Here is a 20,397-nt window from a genome sequence, read left to right on the forward strand (position 1 = left end):
AACCCCCCTGAAAACAAATTAAAAAATCCCAGTAACGGTAAAACCCCAAACAAACAAAAAAAACAACAAAAAAGTGTCATGTACATAAAAGGTCCTTTTGGGAAAGGGCAAGGGGTGGGATTTTTCTGGTCATTGACTTGAAATATATTTTTATTTTGAGTTTTGTCCTTCATGTTTTATGGAATAAAAAGTTCGGCCTTTTTATTGCATGAAACTAAAATTGGGACAGGTGGGGGGACTGGAGGAGGAGGGTGGGGGCTGAGGGGGAGCAGGGAGACGCCCCTCCCCCAGCTCCTGGGTAATGACACCTCACTTCTTCTTGCATAATTTCTGGCATCTTCCCGCCTGCAATGCCGGCTCTCTCAGCGTCTCGGAGAAGAGGAGGGGATCACACGCTCATCGTCATGCTTGGAGAATACTGGAAGGGGAGAAGCAGAGACAGGGCCATGAGGGCCAGTGTGGGCTAGATTGGGCCAGTCTGGGAGCGTGCCTGGGTGGGGAAGCCTGCGAGGGCTCTGCCCACTCAGCACTAGACTGTGCCCACCCCCGCATCGTGGGAGCTCTGGGGGCTGCTATCACAACTCGCCCCCCCATCCCACCCCTCTCCCTTCTCAAATCCCCTCTTCCCAGCTGAGGAAGCAGCCGACACTGCCCTTCCCACACAGCTGCTTTCCTGCAGCTCGCCCAGGGTGTCCTGGGGGGAGCTAGTCTGGGGTTCTCAGAATCATGACGTTGTTTCTTCATACGAGAATGTAAATAGAAGCCAGGCCCTCTGCGTGGGGATCCCAGGAAATCTCTGGTGGTATGAACCTTCCTCCCCAGGACAGACAGAAGTGGACCCCCTCAGAGGCCCAGTGGGCCAGAGCCCAGGCCTCCTGAGTCCCAACCCAGGGCTTTCCCAGCCTGGTCAGCTTTATCAGTGTTGGGAGGCGATGTGCCTCCCTGTAGAGGCCTCCAGAAGGTCCTGGCAGTGGTCGGGGTGGCAGCGGTTGGAGGCCATGCGGCGGGGAAGAGAGGGCCCTGCACTTTGTACAGAAAAAGGACCAAGGTGAAAGCCAGAGGCACAGCTGTTGGGACACCAGCCTGCCAGGCTGGTCCTCGCCAGCAGGCACCACAACTTAAGTAATTTAGTCCCCGGCCCCAGAGGTAAGACGATGATCCAGGGACGAAACTGGGGGGAGGGATACATGCAGCACTTACATTGTCATTCTGGAAGGAGTGGAGGAAGTTCCCTCCTAGCTCACCATCGTCTCGAGGGGTGCCTGGAGGATTGCTAATGCCACTTATGTTGTTAGGAGAATTCTGGGGAGAGGAGAGACGAGGTGAGCCCCAGAGCCCCAGAGCCCTGCCCACCCAATGGGGAGAAAGGCTTTCTGGGGCCTCAGGGCTGGGGCAAGGTGGATGTGATCAGGGAGGAACACACAGAACACACACTCACTTTTGGAAGTCCATCTATGTCACCTGACCCTGGAAGGAAGGAAGGAAGGAAAACCTGGATTCAGTTTCTTGTTTGTTCTTCCGTGGCTAGGTCTCCAAAGCCACCCAAATCCCACACTATTTCTGTGCAGACGATCTTCTGTCCTGGCTGTATCTCTGGGGCTCTTCCTACGTGCCCAGCCAAGGTCAGTGGGGTAGACCAGGCCCGGCTGAGCCAAAGAAGGCTGCTCGGGCAGGGTCGCGCGGGGTGCAGCATGACCATGGGGCTGGCGCCCGCTTACCTAACGATCCGTTCATGTGGTGTGGTTCCATGCCGCCCATGCCTCCCATCGGGCCGTCCGAACCTGGACCCATCGGGAACTGGGGGAGAAGCACAGGGCGTGGTGGCTGAGTGGGCCCCAGGCCCTCGGCACCCCTCTCACGGGCTCCCACACCCAGCTACAAAGGAGCTGTGCCCTCAGGGAGCTTCCATCTGGTTGGGCTCCTCCGTAGGGCACACCGCGTGGCTATCTGATGCCGCCAGGAGGCCGGAGCTGGTTCCTCCCCTTGGCTCTCGGAATTGGGCAGGGCAGGGGTGTCCTCCCTATGCTCCAAATGAGGAAACAAGCCCAGAGAGGGAAAGACACCGGCCCAAGGCTACACAGTGTGGTTCTGGGACAGCTCTCTAGCCAAGTGTCACGGACCCCGTAATAAGGCTCTCTCTATCCATGGGACGGAGCGTGTGACTCACCAGTCAGAACCTCACACAGACACACAAATAGGTGACTGTGCGCAGCCAGGGGCCAAAGGTATTAATGTCTCTCATCCCCATTTTACAGGTAAGGAATGTGAAGCACAGAGAGTGGGAAATTCTTTGCTGGAGGTTCCCCCCCACTCCCCCCGGGAGATGGGAGGAGTGGTGAGTGGGGCGCGGGCAGCCTGAGCCTGAGTCCCACCAGCCTCCTCTGAGCGATTCCTCAGAAATGGAGTTTCATGGGTGAGGTGAGGAGATCGGGTCTACTGAGTGACTGGGGGGTCAGGGGAGAAGCTGGGCGGGGGACTAGAGTTGTCTCCTGGGGACAATGTAGAGGAAGGCCACTGATGAGTCCCCCAGGCAGAAGTGGTGGCAGGGCAGGCGGCTCAAGAGGCCGGAGGTGGAATCTGCTCTACCCCTAGCCTTGGACCTGGAGGGGGCGGTATATTGAATGATCTCAGAAAAGTAGCAACCAAAGGCCAGAGATCATATCCCATGGTTGAGAAGGGATGGCTGAGCCCAGTCTGGTGAGCCTAGGCCTTGTGATGCAGACCAGACGTCAGGGTGCACAGGGGTGGACACGGCAGAAAGGAGAACTGTTTGGCATCTGGCCTATGCCACGGGCGAGGGACACAGAGTTGAGTCACAGCCGAGCCTCAGCCCGGAAGAGGAGTCCACGGTTATGGACACCCAACCACCCCACAGGGCAGAGAAATCTGAACCCCTGCATGGAGGAGGAGGCAGAGGGCCGAAACAACTGAGGACAGAATTTGGGCAGGGGGAGACAGGCCACAGAAGTCATTCTAGGTAGGGGTCCTGCGTGAGCAGAGAGGCAGGGGGCAGCACAGGCTGCCGGAGCCCACATTGCAGGGGTGCGGCTAGCGTGCCAGCCGCTCCCTCGCGCCCACCGCCCACTCACATGTACCACAGAGGCGGCCTCCTTGCCTCCCGCCTCCCCAGAGGCTTCCCAGGGCCACTCACAGGCACCGAGGCACATTTTTGACATCTGGCAACAAATTTCACACTTACTCATCCAAGTGAGAGGAGGTGATGGACTTTTTAAGGAGCCAGCTCAGGACACAGTCGTATCAGACAAAACAGCCCCCCAAACGCGATTAATGTCATAAACAACGGCATGTTCTGCCTTCAACATAAGCATCTTTTAAAAACTTTGTGTTTTCTTGTGTATTATTATTTCTAACCGCTTGACCGGGCTGGAATTCGCACACCGTACAACTGGCCCACTGCAAGCACACAGTTCGGTGGTTTTTAGCATGTCTGCAGGTGTGCGGCCATCACCACCAGATCGACGTTAGAACTCTCTCATCACCCCGTAAAGAAACCTTGTACCCGTTCGGTCACTCCCCATCCCCCTCCAGCCCCCAGCCCCAGACAACCGTTAATTTGTTCTCTGTTGTCTACGGATTTGCCTATTCCGGACACATACGACCTTCTGCGGCTGGGTTCCTTCGCTCAGCAGGTCTTCGAGGTTCGTCCGGGTTGGGGCATCAGTTAGTACTTCTTTCCTTCTTCCGGCCAAATCATGTTCCATTACACGGAGAGGCTGCGTTCTATTTATCCGTTCAGTCGGCGGACGCGTCGCTCCCACTTTTTAGCTATTATGAATAACACCGCTGTGAATGCTGGTGGACGATTACTATGTGGACACAGGTTTTTATTTCTCTTGGGTAGATACCTACCCAACAGTGGAATCGCAGGGTCCTGTGGTCATTCTGTTTAAGCTTTCGAGGAACCGCCACGCTGTTTTCCAAAGCAGCCACATCATTTCATGTTCCCCGCAGCCACGTGTGAGGACTCCAGGGTCTTCCCGGACTCACCCGCGCCGGCACGGTTTCTTGGTGACAGCCAGCCCAGTGAGTGTGCAGCACCGTCTCGTGCTTTCCACATGCATCCCCCCGATGGCCACGAAGCGGAGCACCTTTGTGTGCTTACTGGCTACAGGTACATCTTGGCAGGAAAGTCTATTTTGGATCGTCGGCCCACTTTTTAAATTGGGCTGGTTTTTCATGCATGAGTTTGAAGAGGTCTTTGCGTATTTTGGATTCAAGTCCGGTATCAGATTCATGATTTGCAAATATCTTCTCCACTCCGCGGGCTGTGTTTTTCACCTTCTTGATGGAGCTCCTTCGAAGCATGCAAGTTTTAAATCTTGATGAAGTCCAATTTATCTACTTTTTTCTTTTGTCACCTGTGCTTTTGGTGTCATTGGGAAGGCTTTGCTTTTACCTGGGCCACAAAGATTTACGCCTATATTTTCTTCGGAACGTTTTATTGTTTCAGCGCGGATGTGCATGTCGAGGGTTGAGTGCTCTGGAGAGATTCTGGGTTTCACTGTGGAGCAGTGGTCCAACTTCATGCACTTGCCAGGGGACATACAGCTGTCTCTACACCACTTGTTTATTCTGTGTTCGTTATTTTGTTACATAAGTGCTATTATTTCAATAAAACCACAGTCAGGCTAGTTAACAGCAGCAGTTGGTAGAGGACTAGTTAAATAAATAAACGGTTTGTGTGAGAAAAACAACAATTTATCTGGACTCTTTATTGGATTACTTCAATTTTCCAGGCTATATCACTATGTATTCTTAAAATATACAAATTTGGGGCACCTGTTGAGTGTCCGACTTCAGCTCAGGTCATGATCTCCCTGTTGTTGGGTTTGGGCCCTGCATTGGGCTCTGTGCTGACAGCTCAGAGCCTGGAGCCTGCTTCGGATTCTATGTCCCGCTCTCTCTCTGCCCTTCCCTCGCTCATGCATGAGCTCATGCTCATTGTCTCAAGAATAAAACATTAATACACACACACACACACACACACACACAAATTTAATTTTTTTTAAAAAAACTAAATGCAATGGACTGACTAAACACATATTACTTATATTTGATTTAAAAATGTTCTTGGGGCGCCTGGGTGGCTCAGTAGGTTAAGCATCGGACTTCAGCTCAGGTCATGATATCACAGTTCATGAGTTCGAACCGCACATCAGGCTCTGTGCTGACAGCTCAGAGCCTGGAGCCTGTTTCAGATTCTGTGTCCCCTGGCTTTTGGGCTGCTGGAAGAGCCTTACACTTTTCCACCCACCCTTTGGCATCCACTGCCCAAACCAAGGACAGTGTGTCCTGGGAAGTCGTCTCCTGAGACATAGAGCTTTTAATGCTAAAACCTGATGGCCAGTCACCCTAACGGGTAGCAGGGGTGATGGGGCTGGGGTGGGAGGGGTGCTGGCTGCCCAGGAGAGGGACAGGGATGGCGGAGCAATGGTTAAGGAGTGCGGTTCCCACGCTTCTCAGTCACATGACCCCTCTCTAGGGGACCCCTCTCTAGGTCCCTCTCCCTAACCCAGGAGGATCCAAAGACTTCCCCCCTTCAGAGGCTGCCAGAGGATTAAATATGTACAGGGTCCAGCATGGGGCAGCTCCCAAACAGCATTTAGCACAGTGGGTGATTCAGGGGTCACATCAGGAACCAAACCAACAGAACCAAACGAAGCACCCCAAAAGGCCAGAACACCACTGGGGCCCCAACACCCGGAGCCCCTGGCTCTGCAGTCCAGACTGTTGATTTGGTCACATAGCAGCCTCCCTTCCAGACCCTGGGCTCCCCAAGCGCAAGGCCAGTCCGAGTCCCCTCCCCAGCTGGTGCAGAAGGGCTGTCTCCAGAGGTGAGTCTGACCGGCCCTCTCCTCGGGGAGCTCCCAGCTGGGAGAAGGGGACGGGCTATGGCTGCACAGTCAAGTGCCATCCAGCAGGGGACACAGGCCATGGGAGGGAGTGGATGGGCAGGGGTCAGACAAGGTGGAACTGGAGCTCCTACATTACGAGGGGCTGGAACTTGGAGAAGCCAAGAAGGGAGGGGGTGGGAGGCAGGCAATGACCCAAAGAGAGACCAGGAAGCTGCAGTCACAGGGCTCCCAAAGGGGCTGGAGGCACAGGGCAGGCAGGTCCCCAGATGGGCTTCGGGGACCCACAGCTCCAGACCTCAGAGGGTGATTGACTGCCTGGGGGGGGCACAGCCGGTCGGCGGAGCGGGGAGTGACCCAGGTCCACCCGCAGCCTAGTGCTCTCCCTCCCTGACACCCCGCTCAGGGTGGCAGGGATCTCCACAGTGAGGCTGGGTGTGCCGCTCTGGCCAGAGGGGAGGGCACCTCTCCACCCCCGGCCAGCTGCGGAATGGGAACCGATTTGCCCAAGAGTTAATCGCTTTTCTGACGGTTTATTTTATTCGTCTTTGGTAACAAATGGCTGAAATCAATTAAACTTGCTTTCCCCTCAGCTGATGAAGTTAATTATGATTTGTTATGGTATCTGATATGTAAATTATTAGAAAGCAGACTTACGTTGGACCGGCTGCCTCCAGGCGGCACCGGATTAATCATTGTGTAGATGTTGTCACTGGAATTTGTTGAATCTGTAGAACAGTGGAAACCCACAAGTCGGGGTGATTAATTCATTTCTTAATTAAAACAAACTCGTGGCACTTGAACTCATTCTTTTGTATTTTATCACCTAAAATCTCCTCTAAGTACCACCATTTTCTGGCTAATTTGTATTTAATGAAGATTCACAAAGTTTTTAATCACAGAAAATTCAACTGTGAAAACTGCTCAACCCTGGAACAAAGAAGTCCAGGGTGTGTGGACAGCAGTGTGGACGTGGCAAAGCGGGGGTGGCAGGTTCAAATTCTCATCTCCCTACCCGAAAACAACCTGGTCCCCAGATCCTGCCAGGGACCACGCAGGGACGGCCAGACCACCAGCTGCGCTCTCCCCCAATCCTGCCCAGGGGTTTTAATCAAACTGGGGAAAGAGAAACGCCACAAATTACCCAGGGGCCACCTTGCCAAGCTGATGGGGCAGGAGGGAGAGGGAAGCATGGGGCTGGAGACACATTAACATATGCAGTGGTTTAATGTGACCCAGTCTGAATGTAGGTCATGCGGCTCATAAAAATGCAGCAGCAGAAAGAGGGAGCGAGAGTGGGGGCCGGAACATCACAGCCGCCGCTAGCTCCAGACTATGGATAAGCAGCTTCCCTGCCACTGGGAGCCGAGGAGTCTGGGGAGAGAGGGACCCCTCTGTCTCCCCAATTAGCTAGGAAAGTCTCCTAAGAAAACCAGCTAACATGTTTCTATCAGGAGTAGGCATCTTCTTTCTAGGGCAGAAATCCAACCATGTCTCACTTTTTATTTTCTGGGTGGGTAGACTGTCCGTGGGATTCCTTCTAGATGGTGGTGTGTTATTCTCAGCTGGGAAAGAAACGCAACTGTGAAGCTGTGTGTGTGTGTGTGTGTGTGTGTGTGTGTGCCCACATGTGTGCACGCACGCCCTCTTCTGATCAGAGAAAGAGGGAGAAGAGATCTCCCATATAGAGGACCAGAAGCCAAGAGCTCTGGGAACTCAAGACACACGGTGTTAAGAGTCCTGGTTCCAGGATGCCAGAAGCCCAAAGCCCCTTTTCAGTCATCTAGACAAATCCACAGCTGGGAAAGGGTGCTTGCCAACCAGTGCGAGCTGAGGACAGTGAGACCCCCCTCGTTCCTGGAGCTCTCTGCCCTGGAGCTCTCTAACCAGAGAGGAGGAGTGACCTTGCTAAGGCCACAGGGAAGGTCAGGGGCACCAAGGACCTCCTTCCTCCTAAACACCTGATGCTGACATGCCTGGTGGGGGACACGCTGCTCAGGAAGGGTGGTTGGTAAGCTTTGGCCCTGCGCTGGGACCCCTCCAGGACCCCCTAACTCTCTCGATGGCACCCTCTCCCCAAGGCTTCTTACCTGCAGGACTAGGCATGATGGGTGTTCCTGGGGGGCCACCACCGCCAGGAGGTCCCTGGAGATGAGATAAAAACTGATGTGAGGAACCCATGGCCATGACCCAGGTCGGGAGAAACCCCCGAGCTCCGGCCACACCAAAGTCAAGTGTTCCTCCAGGGCCCAGACTGGCATCCCGCTCTCACTAAAGCTCAAGCAGAGCCCAAGTGTTTAAGCCCCAAGGGAGCTGGACTTGGATTCCCCACCCCCCCCACCCCTGCCCCACTGCCTTTCTTCAAACCCAGAGGCAGCTGTGGGTGTGCGTGTATGTGTTCACACGCCGACTGGTGGAACCAGAGGCCTGTGGGGGAAACCAGCTAGGCCACTGGTCAGCCCCCAAGATGGGGACCCAACTCTAGGTCTTGTTTGGGGACTTCCGGGCCCCCAGAAGGTACCTGAACAGTGACAGCAGGTTCTAGCAGAGTTTAGAACTTGTGCTCGGAGTGAGTTTTGAAAGGGAAAGAGACAGGGACCCTGGAGAAGTTCTCTTGCACATTCAGTCACATGTGGCTGGACACCCAATGCCCCGAACCCACACACACTTACCACATAGGTACCAGGTGATGAGGAGGAGTATGGAATCTAAAAACAAGAGGTGGGCAGCCACGTGTCAGAGTCCCTTCCTCTGATACTCAGTACCCTTGGGCTTCCAAATCCACTTGGGGACCCACCCCCTCTTGCTAGGAAAGGCTGTGGGACACCCCAGGAGGGGGCCAGGGGTATGAGCAAAGCCCAGTGCCTACACTGAACTGATCCCGAGAGCCTTGGCAGGGAGCTCTGAGGGGGCATGGGCAGGGGAGACCCTCCAGTGTGAGAGGACAGGAGAGCGAGAGCTTCTCCCCACCCCTCTGGCCTTCTTCCCCAGACTGTCTGTGCTGAGCCCCTTTCCAGCTCCTTCCCCTGAGCACTAGAAGCCAGCCCTGCCGGTGGGAGAGGATCGCCAGACGCTTCTGTGTGGACAATGCTCTCTGAGCAAGCTCTCAGCTCACACAGGCTTTCTGCCCATCAGCGGGCTGGGCCGGGGCCCAAACCCGGAAGGCCCCGGGAATGTTACTCCCAAGCCTCCACTTACAGGTGGGGCTCCCGCTGGCAAGCGTCAGGTGGACTCTTGCTGCATCCCTGCCTCTCATGATACCCCCAACCTGGGGACAGGACCACCCCATAGCCTAGAAACCCCTCCCACTCGATGTGGGTACTCACTGAGTTAGCACTGTTAGGATTTGGCCAGGGTCTGCCAGCTCCCGGGCCCCTGGGAGAGGGAGGGAGGGGGAGGGAGAGAGATGGGGAGAGGGGGAGAGGGGGAGAGACAGAGAGAGAGAGAGGAGAGAGATGGCAACAATGAAAAAGGTGTCGTTGACCCCAAGGGGGCGGTGCCGGAAGCGCCAGAACTAGAGGGCTGACATCACTAACAGGAAATCCTTCATGCGGCCCTAGGGCCTTACACACCTGGTTCTCGGGCAGTAATGGGCAGCTCCACAGCTAGAAATCTACAAGCTCCTCTAAATTACATGAAAAACGTGTCAAGTATATAAAACTGCCTCTGCATGTGCATCTTCCCAGGAAGGGAACCCACAGATCCTCATGGGGATCTATCCCCGAAAGGGGGTTAAGAACCACTCAAGCACTACAACAGCAGCCAATTGTACCGGGGTTCAAATCCTGGCCCTGTCACTTAAGAGCCCTGTGAGCAGGGGCAAGCTACTTCACCTCTCTGTGCCTCAGTTACCTCATCTGTAAATGGGGGCAATAACCACCTCACCGGGCTATGAGGAGCAGGTGGGCTAATCCACACAGCAGGCTCAGAAACACACCCAGGACGGATGAGCCCCATACGGGACCATATGAGCTCTTATCCAAGTATCTATCGCCAGCATCCCCGGCTCCACTGATGAGAGGCCTGAGGTCCAGAGAGGTGCCAAGAATGACTCTGTTCACGAGTCTTTGGGGGGGCCAGCAGAGGGTCGGGGAGCCATGGGCTCTGAGCTGCCAGCAAGGTCCTTTTTGCCTTACATGTTAATCCCGGGCATGGCGGGGCCGAGGGAGTTGGGTGGTGGTCTCATGCCGCTGCCGTAATTCTGCAACGATAACCAAGGGTCAGTCTATGAGAAGGAGAAGGGGCACCGGAGAGGGAAGGGGGGAAGAAAGACAAACAGAATAGAAGCAAGAGGATTAGTCTGTGGAAAGGATTTGATGAGAAAAAAAATTACACGTTCATTAAAAAAGGTGAGGGGGGTGGGAGCCGAGGGATGGGGCCACAATGACAAGCCAGCACAGAGGGACAGTCACAACTTGAAACACATCTTCAGGGGTCTCGGGATGGTTTCTCTCAAAAGCATGTGGAGGTCCAGTAAGCCCTCTCATCTTGGGTTTCAGGTGGGTGGAAAGGAGCGGACTCGTAACAGATCCAACTGGTGAACACCTGCCCACTTTAGGAACTCCGAGGGAGAAGAAACTGCCAGCAGCCTGGGGGCAGGGGCTGGGTCTGAACGTGGAAGGGGAGAGGACCCGCAAAGGCCTGGCTGGTGGCTGTCCCCAAGGCCCAGCATGTACAGATCCCCCACCTTGCCCCATGCCTGCGCTGTCCCCCAACCCAGGTCACCTGACTCAGGTGTCAGCGTGTGGGGCCCTCACCAAGCACAGTGCTGGAGAAGCAGGAAGAAAACTCAGGGGGAATCACCAATTCTGAGGGAAGAGTCCCACCTCGGCTCAGTACAACCCCCCAAGGCAGAGCGTGGTGAGTCACAGGAATGCCTGGATCAGGAACCTCCTATCGGGGCTGCGCCTGACCCTTCTTTCAGTATTATTTTCCTTGCAGAAGAAATAAATACCTTGCCTCCCTTCTCCACTTGGGCGCCTACACATCCTCCAAACCCAGCTCAAAGAGCACCTCCTCTGCGAAGCCTTCCCTGCCCACCTCTTAGGGTTAATTGCTTCACCTTAGTCCCTCCCCAAATGCCTTGTAATCCTCCTACCCCTGCCACAGCCCGTACCACACTGGGCTATGATCGTGGCCACGTGTCCATCTCTCCCACTAGGCTCCGAGTACCTTTGGAAGGTGGGGACTATATCTCAATGATTTTCATGCATGCATCACTCCACGTACCAGCCGCCAGAGACTGGGTGCTGAATCAATGAAGGAGTGAACGAGTAAATGAACAGGAAGTAAAACTGGGCTGGTTGGGCTGGTTAAACTCTGCCTTTGTAGAATCTGAAAGAAGTAAGGTCGGTGAAAATTTGACGGCAAAGGGACAGCCAGTGTTACCTGAGCACATGACACATTTTACATACAGTCTCTGGCTTGTCCTTTTAACACTGCCACGAAACTAGTGTTATTCCCACTTTACAGGAGACTGAAGGTCTGAGGGGAGAAAGATCCACCCAAAGTCAGGAAGCCAATGACCCAGCTGGGGTTTAAACCTGGATCTACAAGGGCACCTGGGTGGCTCAGTCGGTTAAGCGTCCGACTTCGGCTCAGGTCATGCTCTCACAGTTTGTGAGTTCGATCCCCGCATCGGGCTCCATGCTGACAACTTGGAGCCTGGAGCCTGCCTTAGATTCTGTGTCTCCCTCTCTCTCTGCCCCTCTCCCACTTGTGCTCTGTCTCTCTCAAAAATAAATAAACATTTAAAAAAAGCCAAAAAACCCCTCTAGGTCCACACTCTCCCCATACGTCTGGTGAAAGGTGGGTGGGGAGAGGAACGGCACAGGAGGCCCAAGAGCCAGAGCTGACAAGCTCAGAGCCAACATCATGCTGGTGGCAGGTCCTCCAGCCAAGGACCGGCTGTGGGGCCATCTCCTCTGCCTGGTCACCCTGACAGGGGATTGGAGTCTAAGAGCATATGCAGATGGGGTGTAGACAGTGACAGGGGCGGCACCAGGCCAAGTGGCAGAGAATCGAGGAGGGAGACAAGGGTGGCCACAGAGGGGTCCTCAGGCAGTCCCACATCCCCAGAGTCAGCTCAGGAAAAGTGCAGGAGCCAGGCCCTCTTTAAAGACAATGGCACAGGCTGGCAGGCGGAGCCAGATCTCAGGTCAGAGCATGGGAGAGCCAGCCCCAGGCTGGGCACACGTGTGTGACTTTGGGCAAACCGCACAAGTGACCCCAGTGCTCACTCCGGGCCAGGCCGCACAGCGGGCTCAGTCATGACAACGGCCCCATCACGAGTCCGCTTTAAAGATTAAAACACTGCGGCGCACAAGCAAAGTGACGGCCCCTCGCGCGGCTACGTGCAAGGCAACCCCGTGGCTGAAGGCTCGTGGCCTGGCCCCGGCTTCACAGCTGCCACCCTCCGCTGTGCTCCCTCGCCTGTACCACGGGGACAGAGGGCCCCCAACCTTACAGGTCTGGGAGGATCAAATGAAATGGCGGCTTTGAAGCGCTCTCTGTCGGCTCTCGGAGGCATGTGCTGATTTGGGATGTCAGCGGCAGAACGAACACCAAAGCCCTTAATGCCGCCTTAAGCGTCACGGAACCTCAGGTCTTAAAGGGCCCTTCCTAAGCCCCTACACGAATCTCGGCCTCGCCTCCACCGCTGCAGGACAGGAAGCCTGCCCCCTCCCCAGGCAGCCCACGCTCCCACGGTGTACGGCCTGGCCAACTTCCAGCCAGAGATCCCTTCCAGGGGCTACCGCTGCATCCTGCGGCATCCCGCCCAGGAGAGCGTTGGTGCTGCAGGGCCAGTAGAGGCTGGCCTGGGTGCTGGAGGAGCCTGGGACGCTGCGGCACAGAGTGGGCGAGGGGAGAGGACAAGCCAGGCGCTCACTCCCAAAACACGCCCGCACATGTGGCGTGTGGCCCCTCGGGGGAGGCGCTGGTGTGCCAGCTGCTGTTCCTCCGTCTACCCCACCTTCCAGAGCCTCCCCAATAGCCAGCCCGGCGCTTCCCGAGAAGGGAGGGTTGCCCACCAGATCCTCCCTCCTACAGGCCCAGACCCTGGAGGGCCACCTACACCTTCCCATTTCAAAGATGACAAGCTAGAGGCCCAGAGCGGCCAAAGACTTGCTCAAAGGTGCACAGTAAGTCAGGGGTGAAAGCAGGGCTGACTGTCAACTTTGGGGAAAACACCAGCCTTTTCACAGAGGGCTTGGAAGCACGGTTTCCGACACTCCACAGAAATGGTTCTCTTCCCTCAATGTCTGCCTGCCCACAGCACTGGACTGCAAGGTGTGACCACCAGCCAGATGCTCCCTCCCTCTCTGCCATCCGCATGGCTCTGCAGGGACAGCTGGAGGCCTGGGAGGGATCCTCCGTGCAGCATGGGGCTGGCTACATCCACGGGGGTGGTCCCCTTCCTCCTGTACCCTCACTCTCATCCCCACTCAGGAACCTTGGATGCTGGGCAGAAGGCCCTGCAGGAACAAGGAAGGGCCTCCCTGCTGGGGACCTTGGGTCAGGCATCAAGGCCTGGATACAGGAAAGCACTGGGCAGCTGGTAGAGCTGGGACCTGCTCCTTCTTCCTGCAACTCCCAGAGGGGCTCTTCCTCGGTGCTGCCCGTAGCCCGCCCAGCGCCACCTTCACCTTAAAGTAGGGGAAGAACATTCCAGTCTTTAGGACTGGTTGATGGGGTAGTTTCCTGGGCAGCAGGGGCCTGTCCTCCGTTTCCCTCTCATCACGAGGTTTGGGGGGCCTGTACGGGCCCCCCGTTGGGAAGTGTCGAGTGGCCCCACTTTCTCCTCACGCAGTCCCTCACACCTCTAGCCTGGTTTATGATCCTTCCACCTCTTGCCGGGGCCCCAGGCAGTACCCACAAAGAGCCGGGCTATCCTGGATCGGCAGGGAGATACGGTTTCTTCTGGGTGGCACAGAACTGTCCCTGAGATCATGGGCTATCCTTCATCTGAACCTTCTCAAATGCAGACAAGCTAGGACGGCGATCTGATGCTAGCCCGTGCTGGCTCCACCCCCCAGCCTGAATACCAGCAACGAAGGTAATTGGTACCCACGGGGCGTATGAGCCACAGCACCTCTGAGGGGGCCTTGCATTCTGTCCACGGGAGCCCGGCCGGCAGCCCTTGCAGATTTAGCCTCACATCAACAGAAGTCACTCCTGAAGAACTTAGCCAGAACGTTCCCATCTGATACCGACACAGTTCTTTAAAGAAAGACTATAACTAAGTGGATATATTACCTCCTTTTCGGCACTGGCCCTTTCACAAAATCAGAGTAAAATCTGTCTGACACGCTCAGGGAACAGGGCAGGCCGATGCCTGGGGTGCTGGTTCCTTTGTGACGTTCAGGCTAAAATGTAACACAGGCTCAAAAAGAACAAATGTCACTCCGTCCAGCTTTGAAATCTATAAAGTAGCCCCAAGACTACACTGTATCTATTCTTTGTTCAGAAAGTTCTGGAGTGGTCACTGGCTATTAGCACTCTTATTCTCCACTTGGAATAACAGGCTGATGGTTTCCCACCTCTGTGTTTGGTCTCAGTACGGCACTGTGCATGCAGTGGTACTTACTAAAGGCTGCCTGAGGGGCTGGCCTTGTTTTCTAAGATCCCAGGCTGTGGCAGAAGCAGGACCCCCTCCCTGAGCCCCTGTTCTAGGAAGAGACACCCTGCAGGTACCTCATGCTGTTTCTACCAAACCTACAGTGGACCCCATGAGGTGATCACCAGGCTGTCCATTTTGCAGATGAGGGACCAGAGGCCCAACCAGGCTGAGCTGTGGCTGGAACCGTGTTTTCCAGCACTAGGTTCTGAGTTCATGTCTCTCCTGTCCATTGGGAGTGACCAAGACAGGACCCTCAGGGGACACACAGAAAGGGCCGGGTCAGGAGGTATAGTGGTTCTGCCCTCAGCCTTGGGGTCCAAAGCTTCTAGGCTCTGCAGTGCCTGCTCCCTGGCTGACCCCAAAACCTGTCCCACACCAGGCTAGCCCTTCTACCTCCATCTGGTGCAGACGTTCTGGGTTGCCCTAAGGGAGCTCTGGCTCTGGAATTTCAGACTGCACTCTACCCAGAGGGGTACAGGAGACTTGGGCAAAGCACTTTGGGGGTCTCTCTACTGATACAATAAAGTCAAATAAAGAACAAGAGAGACATTTCCAGAGCCCCTGTGGTTGGTGGGGAGTGGGGTGGGTCAGCTGCCCTGGGCTAGTATCTCCCTTGGCTCTGGGGGTGCCTGTCAGGGCCTATGGGAGGGCTCTGCCCTTGCACACCCTTTGGTGAAGCCAGGAGAGCCACACTGGACCCGAGAGGCCTTTTCTGGTAAGACCCCAGTCTTTAGGACTCTCACCTCTTTAAAGCACGCCACAACAGTATGCCAGACTGTTGGTCAGAGACTCTGACATGACGAGACGCCCGCTAAGCCAGGAGGAAGTCCTAAACTTACAGAATATTCTGTTCTCAGTCTGCTGACATCCATTCCCAGCTTCCAGAATCTCAATATTACCACAGGCTTAACAAACTGCTAATGGCCTTGGCCAGAAAAAAAATTAAAAAAAACAAAACACAAACAGCTCAAAGCAGTCATCAAACCCACACAATTAGAATCCTAAACACTGATTTTAAGCCCCTAAGTTGGAAAACACACACTTCTTATTAAGAGTACCTCATGCCAAGCATCACACTGAGAACCCGAGCCTCCCCATTTGAACAGTTCTGTATGGCAGATACTGGTCTCTTTCCCATTTAATGGACGCAGCGGCTAAGCCTCCAAGGACCCAGAGGGGCACATGGGGGCATAGGAATGGAGTTTTCCTGCCTCCCACTCCATCCTCTTGTGTCCCCAGGTCCCCCAGGACGTTCTGGAAGTCCAAGGTCACTGCTTATCTACCCCCAAGAGTAACTCTCATGTGCCGCAGAAGGACCCAAAGGTTCCTGACTCCGGGGATGGAACGCTCTGCTTTCAGACCCTGCTGCCCCTCCCACCCGCCCTGCAGAGGTCAGCTGGAGACAGCCACATGGCAGGAAGGGGCCACTCTCTGGGGGCTTAAGAGGAACTGGGGAAAACACAAGCTTTGAAGGATTTGAGGAAAGAAAAAACAAACAAACAAACAAACAAACGAGAAAACCAGAGGCGCAACTGGTGTGAGCTTGTGGGGCCAAGAGAAGCCAAGGACCTCCCTAACATTTTTCAGCACCACAGAGGTTGCAGCCACCCCCGAGAAGAAAGCAGTGGGCTGGGTGTGCTGTAAATACAACTCCAGACGGAGCGGAGGACTGTGGGTGTGGGCAGGCACCTCTCACTACAAAAGCGGGGCACGTGTCTGTGAGCGGGAGCACTCCTCCTCCTCCTCCTCCTCCTCCTCCTCCTCCAGGGAACCGGAAACCTGGGGAGGGGCCCAGAAAATGCAAACATCTGCAGGCAGGGAGTGGGGAAGAGACAAGCGGGCTTACAGGCAGGGCAGAAAAGGGAAGCAACGCCCTACGACAAAACCGTCCCCACCTCACTAAATCAAACTCCCTTCTTATTCAGACTCCCAGCTTCTTTGAGACAGATCAGCACACTCTCTGCCACAGCTACTACAGGGGACAGAGCCACATTCAAATGGTCAGAAGAATGGGAACCAACTGTGATGAGGTTCTAGACCAGGAATGGCCTGTCAGACCTCTGCCCGATGGTCCTGGGGAACAGGGAACTGGGTCACAAGGAGAGACCACTGGGCTGTAATTGTAAAGAAGTAGACCGGGCACTTGACAGAAGCTCTTCCAGAGGTTTCTGAGGTGTCCTTTATGACAATGGAACCCCTCTGGTCAGAAGAAATCTTACCTATGAGCCTGGTCCATGAAATCAGCAGAAGCTCTGGGTTGAAGCTGGTCTTAGGGGCCCTGGCCGGCCTGGCCTCCTCTCAGCTGGGATAACATCGCTGAGAGCCATGGGTATAGATATACTCCTCCCCTCGCACTGCACCGGTCGGGAACTGAGGCCTGCCGGGGCCCACCGAGGTCAGATGATTCACCCAAGGACAAATGGTGAGTTATAGGCAGAGCTAAGACTGCCACTCGTTTGTCCCACTTCTGGGTCATAACAAACCATGACCCTGAGCTAGTTCAAGTTCACCTACCCAGGGTAGGAGGCTTTGGGATTCCCGGAGGACCCACACCGCTGCTCGGGGACCAGACCCTCCACCTTCCAAATTCCTCAACTCCCTCCCCCAAGGGAGGATCTGCCAACCAGAAGGCTCCCGGCTGTCCCTCTCCCGCAGCTCCCTGGGGGCCCCTCAACTCGGCCTGCCGCCTGCCAAGGAGGGGTTGCTCCTGTCTGCGCGTGGGGCCAGCCCAGCCGTGGACAGAGAGGGCAGCTGGGAACCTGGTCACGTCCTCTCCCCTCACCCCTGTGAGCTGAGGGACATGGAAGGACTGACAGACTGTGGAAAGAGGAGAGTAGGCGGGTGCACACAGATGGCCAGGGAGATGGACAGACAGACAGGTGGTTACCTGTGGGCCGGGCCCCATGGGTCCCATGCCTCGGGGAGGGTTCATTCTCTGCATTGATCCTCCCATGTTGGGGTGCCCTGCATGAGAGAGGAGATAAACCGTGAGGTGGCAGGGGCAGACAGCACAGATTCCCCGGGCCGTGGGCCGCCCTGCCCGGCTCTCTCTACCTTGTTGTCGGGTGGGATCCATGGAATTGGGCAGCAGTGGCTGGGTCCCAGGAACTCCTCCTGGAGGCTGAAAGAGATGTGAGGCCCGTGCTGAGTGGCTGGGGGATGGAGGGAGATGTGCCAGCCTGCCCCAGTTCTCCACTGCCCGTCTGGGGCTACCCACGGCCTCCCTGACCTGCTGGCTGGGGCTGGGGGGCGAGATCTCCAGGAACAGCAGGTGGCTAGAGCTGGCGTCAGTAGAAGGTGCAGCGTGGGTGGGACAGGAACCATCACACCCTGCTGTCTCCACGTGTCTGTGTTCCTGCCGGAGCTCAGCCTCACCCTGGCCACACCACCTGCCATACACCCCTCCACGGCCACATGCCTCCCGTCCTCACCTCCCGAACCCCAGCCACCACGGTTTAAGCCAAACCCTGTCTTTCTTTCACCCCATGGAGATGTAACTCACCCACCCCCTCCCCCAAAGTGTGGGGAGCCACCAGCTAAAAATCCTAACACTAAGAAGGGAGCAAAGGCAGAGGCAGCCTTTGAGATTTGGAAGGGGAAACTGAGGTCCACAGGCCCAATTGCCCCCAGTCATCAATTGGCAGAGCCAGCAGGAGCACTCAGGCTCCCAACTCCCTGTCTTTACCCAGCACGTGAAATGTCCCCTTCCGACCCCAGGGGGGCTAGAGGAGGCCTCCCAGAGAGGGGCGAGCAGGATGCTGAATGAGAGCCTGCTCCCCAAAGCCTGGTGCAAGTGGCAGGTGCCGGTGTGATTACTGTTAAGAAGGTGAGGACAGGGTGCCACGGGTTTCCCAAGCGAATGCTTGGCACGCTTGCTGTGAAAACCTGTTACAAGTGATTTACTTGGGACTGGAGTTATTTCAGCTGCAATTGGGAAGAAAATAAAAAGGGAAGCAGAGCTGGAAGGAAAAGTCTGCTTCTAGAAGCCTCTGCCTCAGGACCAAACACAGGCCCTTGCCTTTGAGAGGAAAGCCTCTGTGAACGCTGACCACCTTTTCCCATCTGCGCGTGCCAATGCTCCTCTGGGTTAGCATCTGGGATAGGGACACCTGTCCCCTCCAGCCGCAGCCCTCACCACTGCCGGGGGATGTCTGAGTGGGGAACTGGGTGCCTTTGGCCCAAGAACAAGCTCTAAACCAGTTGTGGGTGAGGTGGTGGTAAACAAAGGGGCAAGCTCTCGGTGTTTTCCCAAGCTTCAGAAAGGGTGCGTGTGTGTGCGTGTGTGTGCGTGTGTCTAGTGGGTGGGGGTGCTTGCAGGAGGCCATACAAACCTGGGATTGCCTGCTGTCTCCACTGCCTGGGTGTGTTCACAGCCTGTCTCTCTACCCCTGGAATTTCAGCTCTTCCGACCTCTCATTCTCTCCCAGCCCTACTTCCTTTCCCCCGGTTCCCAAGCTCTCAATCATGTGACTGGTTTTGTATCTGCCCCACTTTGGGGTTTGGGCTATTTCTAGACCCCAGTTACAGGACTCTGAGAGGACAGAGCCCTGCTTGCCTCTGAGGCTGTCTGGTTTGGGGGATCCCAGGATGCTGAGGTAGACAGGGCACCCTCCAGGTCATAGAATGCCCCCACCTAACCTTGATGGAGCAGCCATGGGGGCCGGGCAATCGCTCCCTCACCAGGTAGCCCAGTGTCAACACCAGCAATTCTTAAAGGAAGTTCCTCCTTGGGCTCCCCTGATCCTGCCGTGTCAGGACTCAGGAGCAGAGCAGGGCTGCCCAGAGGCTCGACGGGAGCCTGGGCGTCATTTCCCTCCTCCTCCTCTCACTGGGGTGGACCCTGAACTGAGGACAGGGCAGTCTAGCCTCCTCTCCAAGAGAAGGGTGATGTGCAATGACTGAAATAAAAGGGTCTCACACAAGAAGGCCGAAGCCTTCAAATGTAAGAAGGAAGAAAAGTAACAGCTCATATATGGGACTGTAAGCACATGCTGAGCACACACTCTCGGAGCCTGCTAGGGAAAGTGCCGCTCCGGGGCTGTCATCCGGGCTCCTAGAAGTAGGCCAGTGCCTCTCGTACAGCACCGCGGGGCAGGGACAGGAAGCAAGTGTCTGCCTGGGGAATACACAAATCCCAGCAGCGTGTGCACGGTCACTCAGCTGGCCTGCCCCAGTCGGCCACCGGGCCAGCAGGGACTCCTCTGGGACATGTACGGGAGGGCTGCCTGACACATCCGATCTCAGTCTTCCTAAGCCCAGCTGAACCCCAATGACCACCACCCACCCACCTGCTCTCGCTTGAAAAACACCAGTGCTCTCTCTACACAACCCCGAACCTGTAGCCAGGAAGGCAGCTAGGAGAGTGGGCTTGTAAGGACAGGTCATCAATCCTTGGCTTCTTGTCCCCTTGAGTGCCCTTCTCATTGCCCTAACATAGGAGGTCACATGTACCTGACCAAGTCCCGCTGCCTCTGCTTCCTCCACCTGCCAAAGGGGAGGGCTCACTGGGGTGGCACAGAGGCTCCTGTTAAACCTGCAGCCGCAAGCGAGGCACTCTCCATGAAACCCAGGTGCAACACCTATGATGGGCACATCCCTCCTCGGAGGGCAAACCTTTCTTGAGCCCACAGGAAACCGGAAAATCAGTGTAGATTTCCGATGGGGGGTGGCGGGAAGGTTGGGACAATTGGTTTGTAATGCAAGGTGCAGATGACGGATTTATCCTCCATTTGCTCTCTTGGGTACTTGCTCATGCTTAATTGATAAATAGAAACATACATGTTTCCTCTCGTGTCCCTTAATTGCTGGAGGAAAGTCCACAATTATGATAAGGAAGCATCTGTTCTCTCCATGGGGCAGAGGCCAGTTCTGGCCAAGGAGAGCCTCCTCTGGATGTGCTGGGGT

At 55.6% G+C, this 20,397-nt stretch overlaps 1 protein-coding gene across 10 annotated transcripts in view; it reads right to left on the minus strand.

Annotated features, from left to right (window-relative positions):
• Nucleotides 1–20,397, minus strand: part of SSBP3 (single stranded DNA binding protein 3) — a 162,072-nt gene continuing 141,675 nt past the window's right edge. For 8 of the 10 annotated variants that reach the window (XM_042951505.1, XM_042951506.1, XM_042951508.1 and 5 more), the window contains 12 exons: nt 17,548–17,614; nt 17,381–17,457; nt 11,103–11,207; nt 10,010–10,074; nt 9,200–9,248; nt 8,546–8,581; nt 7,964–8,018; nt 6,531–6,601; nt 1,719–1,797; nt 1,439–1,467; nt 1,201–1,302; nt 1–418 (listed from right to left, as the gene is read on the minus strand). In XM_042951505.1, the coding sequence (XP_042807439.1) occupies nt 389–418; nt 1,201–1,302; nt 1,439–1,467; nt 1,719–1,797; nt 6,531–6,601; nt 7,964–8,018; nt 8,546–8,581; nt 9,200–9,248; nt 10,010–10,074; nt 11,103–11,207; nt 17,381–17,457; nt 17,548–17,614 (765 nt within the window). In that variant the 3' untranslated portion in view covers nt 1–388. The remainder of the gene's footprint in view (nt 419–1,200; nt 1,303–1,438; nt 1,468–1,718; nt 1,798–6,530; nt 6,602–7,963; nt 8,019–8,545; nt 8,582–9,199; nt 9,249–10,009; nt 10,075–11,102; nt 11,208–17,380; nt 17,458–17,547; nt 17,615–20,397) is intronic. The other 2 variants (XM_042951507.1, XM_042951510.1) reach the window with 1 other exon arrangement.

The sequence above is a fragment of the Panthera leo genome, chromosome C1, assembly GCF_018350215.1.
Source record: "Panthera leo isolate Ple1 chromosome C1, P.leo_Ple1_pat1.1, whole genome shotgun sequence".
Classification (NCBI taxonomy): domain Eukaryota; kingdom Metazoa; phylum Chordata; class Mammalia; order Carnivora; family Felidae; genus Panthera; species Panthera leo.